The 12,242-nt window shown below is 44.3% G+C and overlaps 1 protein-coding gene across 3 annotated transcripts in view; it reads right to left on the reverse strand.

The window, feature by feature from the left end:
- Positions 1 to 5,013, reverse strand: part of ADAMTS20 (ADAM metallopeptidase with thrombospondin type 1 motif 20) — an 87,472-nt gene extending 82,459 nt beyond the window's left edge. For 2 of the 3 annotated variants that reach the window (XM_082239412.1, XM_082239411.1), the window contains exons 1-2: positions 4,480 to 5,013; positions 2,786 to 3,132 (exon numbers count right to left, since the gene is read on the reverse strand). In XM_082239412.1, coding sequence (XP_082095538.1) covers positions 2,786 to 3,132; positions 4,480 to 4,570 — 438 coding nt within the window. In that variant the 5' untranslated portion in view covers positions 4,571 to 5,013. Of the gene's footprint in view, positions 1 to 2,785; positions 3,133 to 4,479 lie in introns of those variants that run through there. The other variant, XM_082239413.1, reaches the window with a different exon arrangement.
- Positions 5,014 to 12,242: the final 7,229 nt, after the last annotated feature.

Here is a 12,242-nt window from a genome sequence, read left to right on the forward strand (position 1 = left end):
GGCAATGATTATGTTATTTATATGCCACCCATCTGGCTGAGTTGTCCCAGCCACTCTGGGAGGCTTACAACAAATCATAAAACTACAGAAAACATCAAACATTAAAAACCTCCCTATACAGGGCTGCTTTCAGATGTTTTCTAGAAGTCAGATAGTTGTTTATTTCCTTGACATCTGACGAGAGGGTGTTCCACAGAGTGGGCAAAACTACCGAGAAGGTTCTCTGCCTGGTTCCCTGTAACCTCGCTTTTCACAATGAGGGAACTGCCAGAAAGCCCCCGGAGCTGGATCTCAGTGTCCAGGCTGAATGATGGGGGGTGGGGATGCTCCTTCAGGTATACAGGGCCGAAGCCCTTTAAAGGTCAGCAGCAACACTTTGGATTGTGCTTGGAAATGTGCTGGGAGTAATGGATGCTTTAGTTAAGATTCCTGCACTGCAGAGGATTGGACTAGATGACTCTCCAAGTCCCCTCCAACTCTATTAATTCTATGATTCTATGAAATCTCTTTTTGTTTACTGATAAGAGGCAACAGTGAAGCTAGAAGATACAACACTGTTAAATTATAACAAATAAGACAAACTGAAACCACAACAGCAATATCCTGTTTTGAAGTTACTGTATGCTCATAATGTATCTCTAGTATGGAGGTTTGCCAAAACGAAATTGAGAAACTGGGGCTGCAATCAGGAAACAAGCCAAAGTGGCAAGCCACAAACTTTCATGTCTTAAATACGCATAACTCTAGATCATGAATCTCAACACACTTTGAGCCATAAATGCACTTCAGCAAAGGGCAGGAAGAGATACTAGAACAACTACTGAATATAGATTAAGCACCAATTGCACCATCAATTCTACTTCCTAGGAAATAATAGTAAATAAAATAAAATCCTGATGTGATTAATACCAATAATAAATAAAGTGTTTTTTTGTAAATAATATAAACAAAGGTAAAGGTAAATGTACCCCTGACCGTTAGGTCCAGTCGTGGATGACTCTGGGGTTGCGCGCTCATCTTGCTCTATAGGCCGAGGGAGCCGGCGTTTGTCTGCAGACAGCTTCCGGATCATGTGGCCAGCATGACTAAGCCGCTTCTGGCGAATCAGAGCAGTGCACGGAAATGCCATTTACCTTCCCGCCAGAGCAGTACCTATTTATCTACTTGCACTTGATGTGCTTTTGAACTGCTAGGTGGGCAGGAGCTGGGACCAAACAACGGGAGCTCACCCCGTCGCGGGGATTCGAACTGCTGATCTTCCAATCAGCAGGCCCTAGGCTCTGTGGTTTAGACCACAGCGCCACCCTCGTCCCTGAAATAATATAAATAGCTTTCAATAAAAGGGCCAAATGGTTCTCAGGAAACAGTTAAAACACTAGAAAGCCAATCATTTCAACAGAAATTACACAGGATACAGTCCATTTACCCCATCGCTTTTCATGCATGGGGATTTCTTGCCACTGACCCATCCCCTCTCAGCAGCCCTCCTGTGGCCAAAAACTGCACTCACAGGACATTTACACATGCTCAATGGACCTCAATGGACACATGCTCAATGGACCTTTCCATAACCCTCTGTTCACCTTAAGTACCATCGCAGCAAAACACAGCTGGAACTCACAGTGGAAATGCCTTTGTAGGTTTAAATGGCTTGCAAAATATAGTCTATTTAACTCCATTCATCCATGTACCAGTAAAGCCTTATGTCAAAAAGTGTACAAAAGTGCAATAGCTGGATTCCCCCATTCTTTTCAAGATTCCAGCACTCAAAGAGTTTCAGTCTTCCATAGCTCAGATCTCAAATAAACTTCCTTAAAAAGAACTTAAAATTGTAGTTAATCTGTTGACATTGCTAAAAGTAGATCTGGACATAAATTAAGTCATAGCTGGAAATATGAAACACGGGCTGAAATTCAAAAGACCTGAGTTATTCAGCAGCAGATGCTGAATCCACTTTTTGGAGATGAATCGAGGCTCAGAAGGGCTAGCTGGCTGTAGAAAGTGCTCAAATATCACACCCATAGGCACATAGGCAACACAGTAACTTTTTAGATAGCAGATAGCACATGGGACCTGAGAGTTCTGCTTCCAAGCCCTAGCACAGGCTGTTGCATGGTCTTGAATACATCACTTCTCAGCCTTAATTTCCAATCTGTTTTTTTTAAAAAAATGTGAATAAAGCCTTGCAATTTGCTAGTGGTGGGGAGCACTTTCCCTAGTGAGTAGGACGGACGAAACTTGAATTGAAGTGACACACCATGTATGCTGCAATGGTTCTTTATAATCCCTTCTGAGTTTGCAAAATCTCAGAAAACAAAACACAAGTTTTTCAGCTACTTTTAATGAAATTAACCAAAATCTACACTTCCGACATTTATGCGATTTCCAACATTTAAGCGATTTCTGCCCAGACTCTGTTTAAAAAGGCCATATGGCAACCCTATATAGTGCCATTGGAAAAGGTATACTCTACTGAATTCCAGCATCATACTTTGGACAGAGAAAAGAGACTGCCAGAATCCCAAACTGCAACACAGTTTTGTTGCATTTTACAAAGTTCATGATATCAGACAGAATGCTACTAAGGTAAATGTAGATATTATATATAAACGCCATATATGTATCCCAAAGAATATCATCTCTATTTGAAGCCAACAGTGCTTCAGAATCTCTTTCCTTTATGGTCTGCAACCCATAAAACCTCCAATTCAGCAGCCAGCTCTCCAACAAGTCAGCTCTCCCACTCAGACAGAACAAACCTGAATGAAAGAAACACAGTACTTACCAAGCCACCACAAATGCTGAAGATTGCTGTGTGCATTTCCTGTGCATTAACATGCCCACGGTAGAAGCAGTGGCGCAAATCTGAGGGGGGCTGCCTTTCAGTGGCCCCCACATGTACTTCCATATAGTGAGGAGCGATGAAGCTGGTGTCAGCACTCAGATTCAGCTGGAATACCTGTCCATAGGCACTGAGGCGGTAGTGAGTCCTGAAAGGGATGGGTTCCACACCTGTCTCCATGCTTCTTTTCCTCCTTTTGAAGTGGTGAGTCTGAGGAAAAGTTTCTCCAAATTCATTCACCCGCGTGGGTGTCACTATTTCATAGGACGGCAGATGTTTCACCAAAGTCTCTGCAACAAAACAGCAAAGGTACGCACTTTGAATATGGTGCAGATTCCTGATACAGGCATGGGATCCATCACAGTCTACTGCCTACCAAAGGAGACAAGGCTAGACTTTCTATTCTTTGGGGAAACCAGTGCAATACGATCTGCCCTTTTGAAAGGTTGCACAAATAATCTGCACATGCACCAACTCCTGATAGGATTGGGGCAAAAGCCCTGGTCAAGCACTTTGGCGATCCATTGCCGGTCAGTGTAGACCAGGCATGGCCAAACTTGGCCCTCCAGCTGTTTTGGGACTACAATTCTCATCCTCCCTGACCACTGGTCCTGTTAGCTAGGGATGATGGGAGTTGTAGTCCCAAAACAGCTGGAGGGCCAAGTTTGGCCATGCCTGGTGCAGACAGCAATAAGCTAAGCCGGCCCAATTCTCTGACTCAATCTTTCGGTCATCATGGTTTGAAAAAGATGTACAAACTAACAATGGCGCAATATATGCATCATCAATATACAAAGGGCAAAAACAATGGCTTTTGCTTCACTCATACCTGACCTTCCTAACAATACAATACAGGCTATTTTCTGGCTACACTCCTACGCACCATTTTAAAACTTGAATAATGATGATGTTAAGTCACCAGATGACTAAAACCAGTCCAAAATCTCTGGGCTCTTTCTAGCATTCATTGGGTGCCAATTGATTAAAATTTGCTCAGAGTACACATACTAAAAATTAAGGAGCCTAAGTTAATCATGCTAATTCAGTGGGCTGACCCTGAGTAAAAATTTAGCTGAGTTAACACTGAAAGTCTGGCATATTCCAAAACACATCCTATGATATAAAAGTGGGAAAATGTTATTTCCTCAGGCGCTTATGAATTCCGACGTCCATGCAAGAATAAAAGGACAGGGGGAACAGGCACTGAATAACGAGCTCCAAACACAACTGCGGGCAAATGTCTTTCTTATGGGTGCCTGAAATGTCTTTTGCTCTGGCCTATCTGCCATAGTGTAACCATGTACGAGGACGGGGAGAAAAAAAGGCCTTCCAGGCGGGAAGGCACCTGAAAGAGACAAGCGCCCAGCCCCAGCCGGGCTCCGCCTTCGCCTCAGCGCGCGCCGCGCGCTCTTCCCGCACGTGCGAGGCTCCTTCCCTACGCGCACGCGCGCTCGCCTCACGCCGCTGTCCCTCCTCCTCCTCCTCCTCCGCCAGCGCAGCGCCAAAGCCTCGGGTTCCTTGAAAGCGGCTTGCTGGCGGAGAGGGGCGTGAGGCGAGCGGCCGGGGACCTGCGGGGCTTCTCGCGCGGGTGCCCGAGCCCGGGCGGGCGCGCTCTTCGAACCGGCCGGCTCTTTTACCTTGCTTGGGGTGCAGGCGGGCTTCCCACGTCCTGGCGGCGAGCAGGGCGGCGAGGTACAGCAGCCTCGCCAACCCCTCCGGACCCCGCATGGTTCCGCCTGCCTCCAACGCCTCCGGCGCCGCTCCTCGCTGCCTCAGCGGCGGCCGCGGCAGCTACTGCAGCCGCTCGCCGGCTGGGCCGACCTCGGGCGGCGCGGCTCCCTCATGTTCCCGCGGCGCCCGCAGCCGCCGCGTCGCCTCTTCCTCCGCCGCCGCCGCCTCTTCCTCTCCGCCCCGGCGTCCCCGCTCGCCTGGGACTTCTCAGCGAAAGGCAACGCTGCCGGCTCGGCGCGCCCTGCTGCTGCTGCTGCTGCTGCCTCTTGCTGCTGCCGCCGCCGCCTCCCCTCCACGTTCGCTCCCTCCAGAGCTGCTGCTGCTGCTGCCTCGCTCTTTCCTGCCGCGCAAGGAGGGAAGGGTGCCAGCTTCGCGGACTCTCCCGCCACCCCGGGACCCCCGACATCAAAGACTCTGCCCGCCCCCTTGGGGCAGGGACCTGACCAGCGATTGGAGGAGTCGCGGCGGCGGCGCTACCGACTCGCTCGCGCACACGGAGCAGGCTCGAGGCGGGTCGCGGAAAGGAACCGGCCCTGTAAGCGAGGGCGGTCGGCGTGCGGTTCTTGATTCCGGCTTCTAGGTAGCCTCACAGGACAATAGAAAGGGGACCCGTTGCAAAAATCCACCTAAAAAGTTCTGAGAAGTCGAATCCCGGTTGGGTTCTAGGGTTGCCATATTTCGAAAAGTAAAAAAACCAGGGCACCCCGAAAGTTCTTAGGAAGACCCCAAAATTGTTTTTTTTTAATACTTTTATTAGTTTTACAGAGAATTTTTAAAACAATACAAACATATAAAAAGACATACAAACACGTATAATTTCATAACCAAATTTTCATAAACCTCGTTTCTCAGACTCCCCCATACCTCCCCTTTCTGCATCTCGATGACCAAAGTTTTTCAGCAACTTCTAACAATTCTGTCAAGGATGTGTCTTACTGATATTTCCTTCAATCTATTCTTATCTCGCTGTAACCCTTTCATTCCCGAAGCCTTGACATTTTAACATTCATCAAGTTTATAATAGTCCTTGGAAGACCCCAAAATTGTTGAACGCTTTTTTTAAAGGAAACCACGGAAATTGTTGAGCGTTTTAAAAGGGAAAGGCATGGAAAAAAAACCCATGATTTTTCGATTGACTTTCTTGAACTCCAGGACAAAGCACCACTTTTGGGAAATTCCCCCCCCCCATGTCAATTCTGCCTTTGAAATCCCAGTAGTGTCCAGATGTATGGCAGTCCTAAACCCATAGAAGGCAGCCAGAACAAACCCCCAAAGTAAGGCAGTAAGTCTCACTGGACTGGGCAAAGATGCTTAGAGGGGAGAGGGGGCTTCACTCTAGGTTGATGCTTGTCTGCTGGGGCCTGGATTCAGTGGTGTCCTGATATCTGTAAGTTGTGTGGCATTGGCTCAGAAGCCACAGCCATCCACCCAAGAGTCTGCAAGGCAGAGTTGTGGGAAGCAGTTGTGTAGCCCACACAAAGAGGATGCAGTGCCATCTTCTGCCTTTTATCTAATTGGCTCTCGTTTCTTTTTAATGCCTCAAACTGATAGTCCTCAAAATATTGCACACCTCCAAGAGGAAGTATGGCATCAATTATCTTGGGATGGGATAGGATACTTTGGGCTGAATCCAGGTTTTCTTTCTCCCCCCCCCCAACAAATTGTCACCACTGTGGTGATGCCACCAAAGCTTGTATACAGCGGTACCTCAGGTTACATACGCTTCAGGTTGCATACGCTTCAGGTTGCAGACTCCGCTAACCCAGAAATAGTACCTCGGGTTAAGAACTTTGCTTCAGGATGAGAACACAAATCATGCTGTGGCGGAAGCAGGAGGCCCCATTAGCTAAAGTGGTGCTTCAGGTTAAGAACAGTTTCAGGTTGAGAACAGACCTCTGGAATGAATTAAGTAATTAACCCGAGGTACCACTGTACCTTTGGAGGAAAATAAACAACTGCAATGACTTCTTCATTTAAAAGCAGTGTCAGTTAAGGCTGACAATACACAGTGCTTCCTGCCAATACTGTAATTAAGAATAAATCATCGTAAAATTGTAGAGTTGGCGGGGGACTCTGAGAGTCCTCTAGTCCAACCCTCTGCAGTGCAGGAATCTCAACTAAAGCATCCATGAAGATGGCCATCCAACCTGTGCTTAAAAACCTCCTAGGAAGGAGAGTCCACCACCTCCCAAGGGAGTCCATTCCACTCTTGAAGTGCTGTCACTGTCAGAAAGTTCTTCCTGCTGTTTAGTCGGAATCTCCTATCTTGTATCTTGAATCCATTGGATTGAGTCCTACCCTCCAGAGCAGGAGAAAACAGCTTGCTCCATCTTCCATGTGACAGCCCTTTCAATATTCGAAGATGGCTATCATATATTGCCATTTAGTGATGCTTGTTCAGTGGAGTTTTATGGAAGAATGTTCTGAAATGAGGGCTTTCGATTATAACCGGTTTTTAACTGATACCTTAAAATAAAAGATATCTAATGAATGTGTTATCTTCAGTGATGCACAGCTGTTAGAATATAATCTTTGGGTTGCCCATGATTTGCATATCCCACCTTTTACCAAGAATTAACCTAAGGCAAGTAACTATGCACACAACGTGGATTAATAGTCTCAAACCTTTAACATTAAACCATTTACACTTTTTTCTTATAGTGCTCCAGAAAACTTGAAACAAAAAAGTTTCTGTCAGATGGTTCAGACTATTGGGCTAGGTCAGGGATGGAGGACCCTTTGGTCTGTGGGCCTAGTTTGGTTGCTAGGTCTCTCCATCTGTTTCACAGAATTTGCCATGGACTGGGATAAGGATGAAATCTGTGCCTACCCAGTTCAACAGTGTTGATCTGCTGAAGGGCAGGGATGGTCTGACTTTCATCTCCATCGTGGTATGCTGGATGGAGAAGTTTTAACCTCCATGCCTCACACACAACAATTGGGAAGACACCCCCCCCCCCATATTTACGTGAATCATCTGATGAGTGATGAATGATGGTTTATCCCCATTGTGGCACACTGAACAGGAAGGGTAAAACTTCCCCAGTGCACCACAATAGGGATCAAAATTGGACCTTCAAGGATCCACGCCAATCAGCTGAGGAGCAGGGAGCTTTACGTTTCATTCCTCTCCCAGTGCATGGCCTCCCTGCCCACCTTGTTGTGTTAGGGATTAATACCAGGTCTTTCCCACTAAATGATCTTCCCAGGGAGGGAAAATTACAGATGTGGTGCAGCTACCAAGGAGGCTCTGCTCTAAAACAGTGCCAGCCTGTCTTCCAGCTTTATTCTTCAACAGTAGGGATGAGAATATGCAACACAGTTAAGGGAAGGAGAATTTAGACTTATTACAGTACTAATTTTCTCCATAGATCAAAACGTAAATCCTTTTTTTTTTTTACAAAACCCATTCCCCATTCTTTCATTGTAAGTGGGAATGAGAAATCCATTGCTCTGTAATTATTCTAGCGAGAAGTATAGTACAAAAACATTTATAGCTTTGACTATGTAGAAATTAATTGTTACTATAAACAAAGTTAGTCTGATGAAATCAATAGAAATATGCCAAGTTACACATCCTGGAACCATAACTTCTGGTGAGGAAACGTTTTCCGTTTCTTCAAATCTGCATGCATATTGTTGTTGCTAACAAAGAATTGCCTTTGAGAAAATAGTTCCAACGGCAGTGAAATGAATCTATCCACTTACATTGTCTAGTAGAAATGTATGGAATGATGTGCCTATGCCAGTTCCTTCAAAAGCCTGTATATCAAAAAACAAAATCTGTGCTTATTCATACTTTCTCCTTTCAGTTAAAATTGCAGTGATTTTTAGACCTTTTCAGTGGTGATGTCTGCTGAAATGAATGTCCTGGAGATTCCCACTTAAAATTCCCCTGCATCTTACAAAGACACCATTGTATCCTAGTACTCAGTCCATTAGCCCTAGTAGATTTGGGAGGAAAGTTCTCTGAAGGGGGAAAGAAATATTCCCAGCCTAACACATTGTAGGTACATCTACCCGTACTCACCATTTTACCAGGAGAAAACTCCTACTGTTGGATTGATAAAAAGCAGTACCTACTTTTCTTTGGCTCCATCAACATTTCTCTGGCCTTTTGGAGTATACTACCGTAGTTTCTTCCAGATTTATATCCCCCTTTTTGAAAACACTGGTTCATAGTTATCCCATAATGTGTTGCTATGATTAGAGACGAAAGTAGGGAAGAACTCACTCTGTGCAAGCGGAGAAGTAATAAAACGGCTTCCTGCTTCTGTCCACGCTGTGAGTTGAATTACAGTCAGAATAACCAGCGCTTGATGTTTGGTAATTAAGTCAAACTGCAACTGAGTTTGAAGGAGTCACCACTGGGAAAATACAGGATATAGGAGCAATTCAAGTAGAGGTTGCACCTCTAAAACAGATAAAGAAAAAGTGTGCATACACCTCACCTTTTTCTTTTTTTAAAAAAGGTGCATACTCTTCTTTACAATTCTTAAAATCTATGACTTCACATTCCATGTGAATGAAGGGGCAGGTTATAAATTCTAAAGAGAGATAGGTGTTGAGTCTGGCATTCCAGTATGATAGATGCAAAACTGTTGCCAACCCATGCTACAAAAACTCAAGAAATCTTTTAACATTCTAATTTTTTTATCACCCTTTTAGTTTATTAGGGATGTTAACCTTTTAAGCCAGCCTCCTTTTATTAAAATTTAAAAAAACAAATATAGGCAGTTTGTTATAGTGATATTAGGACTATTAAAATGCACTGTCCTTTTTTAGGTTCACAAATGGCACAAAAAGAAATTGGTTTAATGAACAGGTGCATGTTCCTCATTAAAAAATAATAATACAGAAAAATATGAAAAAAGTATTTACTCCATGAAATGTAGATTCTTAGTGTTCTGAGTGCACATTAGACACTAATACCTGCAATAGTACCTGCAGCAGTGTAACAACATCTTAACATCTTACATAAGGTTTTCTCGATACTCAGATATCCTGCTTCAGTGTGAGATGTGCAATGCCCTGCAATCGTCATGTACTGTAAGCAGATACCAAGAGCAGAGAATCAGAAGCTGGCAAATGGTTACTTCGTTTATGCTGTCGGGCTGGAAACAGCAACCAGAGAATGGCACTTCAGCCTTTTTTGGATCTCCTTCAGCACTGTACAGCTGTTATGTCAGCCGGCGGGAATTTTCAGCCACACAGGGGAGGGGGTGGAAATACAGGTCAGTGCAGAATCCATATATATCTAAGTGTGCATGTGTAGAAAGCAAAGAATTTGCACGAGAATTGAGACTTGCTTCACACTAAACACAATCATGAAAAAATACTGCTTACTCCACTCCATTACTACACAGCTAGAAAGTTTGGACTGTCATTCTGTCCTGGAGAGTCTTTTACTTCTAATCCTTTTAAAAAAAGAAAGAAAAAAGATTACAGTTGTCATGAGCATTCTGCAGCTGTTATCTTGGTGAATGAGAAATAGCTCTCACAAGGAATAGATCAAAATCATCCTAGTATAACTCCACTCACATCAGCAGTATTCCTACAGAGTTCAATCTGGCTCATAAAGGTTTTTTCTAATGACGGGTCCCATTTTCTTCATGATGTTCTAGGAACAGCCATGATAGTTCCACAGTGGTTTCAGAACACTAATATAATCTTACTTTCCACAATTCCCCCCCCCCGAATCTATAGGCCATGAATTATTTTATTTTATTTTATTGACATAATAAAATCAGAGAGTTGCAATAAGCACAACAAAACTGGCTAAACCACAGATTGAACATAAAGTTCTCCAGTAAAACAAGTTGCCTCTTGAGTCCTTTGTTTAAAGGTTAGTCAAAGTTTAGTCAGTGCATAGAAGGTCCTGCCTCAAAAAAGAGCTCAGTGATCAACTATGTCCCTGCCAATTTGATCTGTGCACCCCAGTCTCAAGAGACCCCAGGGATTCCCACACTTATCCAGGATTCAGATTCCTTTGCAATGAAGGTCAGTGGAGACTGTGATATGTTTATTATATGTTTTCATATACGCAGATATGCCACCTGATCACAGGATAGAGGGGTTCAAGGCATTAGCACCCCAATGGATCTTGCTTCCCCATTAGGGTTCCAGGAGAGCCCCCCAAAACAGATGCTGGACTTACATGGGGCAGACGTGCCTGTTTCTCCAGCTTCCATCATCACCCAACACTCACAGACTCTTGGCTTATTGTTCCCCATGCTAGGATGATGTGGCACCAAGCTAAGTGAGGTGGGAAAAGGCCCATACAGTTGTCCCTATGGCATGCATCTGAAACTGGGTCTCACTCTGTGGCCCTTAGCTTTATTCTGAACAAATTGGTTTATGTGTGTTTCTTCAGGAATTCCATGTGCTTTTGGTACATCTCTGACTCTTCAAATCCTCCCTGTGAATGTGGCTTTAATAACAGTCAGAAAGTTAACTTTCACTTGAGCCCGGCATGCTGCCGACATGAATTCTGTGCACTCTCTTTATAAGTCACACGAGTGTAGCATACTACCATTGTGGAAGCATTTCCACATGCATACATTTTATACAGTTTCCACGGAGCTGTAGAACTGGACGCTCTTAATTCTGGACCCAATGCTGTGATGAAAAAGATGACAGTTTCTCCAACAACACTCACTGTACTTCTGGAATTTTCAGCTGAAGCACATAGGATGCATTGTTGACCATATGGAACAATCTGCCTTTGTGTCGTTCAGTGGTGGGTTGTAGGGATATTCCAACCACAGAAAAAAAGATACTATCAGAAATATGGTAATGCTATGCTATGCCTTTCATCTCAAAATAGAATCTCATACATCTCATGCATATCACACAAAAGAAAATAAAAGTGACATTTCATGTCAATCTAGGGGAGGGGGGAGAAATTCAAAGCACACCTTCATAAACTTATTTGAATAATGGGCAGCTAATTTTTAAATAAAGGGCAGCTGAATTTGCACCCCAGTTAAGTCAAAATAGTACAGCCAGTTAACCAGATGCACCACTGGCAGAAAAGCAGAAAGGATAAACGAGGCAGAAGCAGTGGCGGTGCTGATTGTCAGGTGGATTCAAGGCTAAATAAGAGAAACAGCCATACACATGAAAATATGCAATATATCCACTATAGAGACCATTATTTTACCCAAAGCATTTGTTTTAGCAAAACCACACAAAGCAATCTGTACTAGGGGTGGAGAATCTGCAGCCAGGGATTCATTTCGACACCTAAGGCCCTTCCCTTCAAACCATACTGTCCTGCCCCAGAGGTGATACCATTTGTGACTATGGGTGTGGGGCAAGTAGAGATGCACAATTACTTCTGAGAAAACATGCATAGGATTGTGCCACATGTAGCTTTAACAGTGACCAGCGGCCTGTTGATCCCAGGTTCTCTCTTCCAGCAACGAGGCCCTTAAAAGTCAACAGCTGGATCCCCACACCCATTGGTTCCATCTTGCTGATTCTACTACACTTCAAATGAATCAACAAAAAATGCTGGGGAGGTGAGCATGGCTGTCAATGGGTCTTAAGAAATGTAGTAATGTAGGGTTGCCATACATCCAGATTTTCCCGGACGTATTTGGAATACAGTACTGAAGTCGGCAGCAGTGTCCGGGTGGAAATTGGATGTATGGCAGAACTAAAAATA

The sequence above is a fragment of the Podarcis vaucheri genome (assembly GCF_965113315.1).
Source record: "Podarcis vaucheri genome assembly, chromosome: 10".
Classification (NCBI taxonomy): Eukaryota; Metazoa; Chordata; class Lepidosauria; order Squamata; family Lacertidae; genus Podarcis; species Podarcis vaucheri.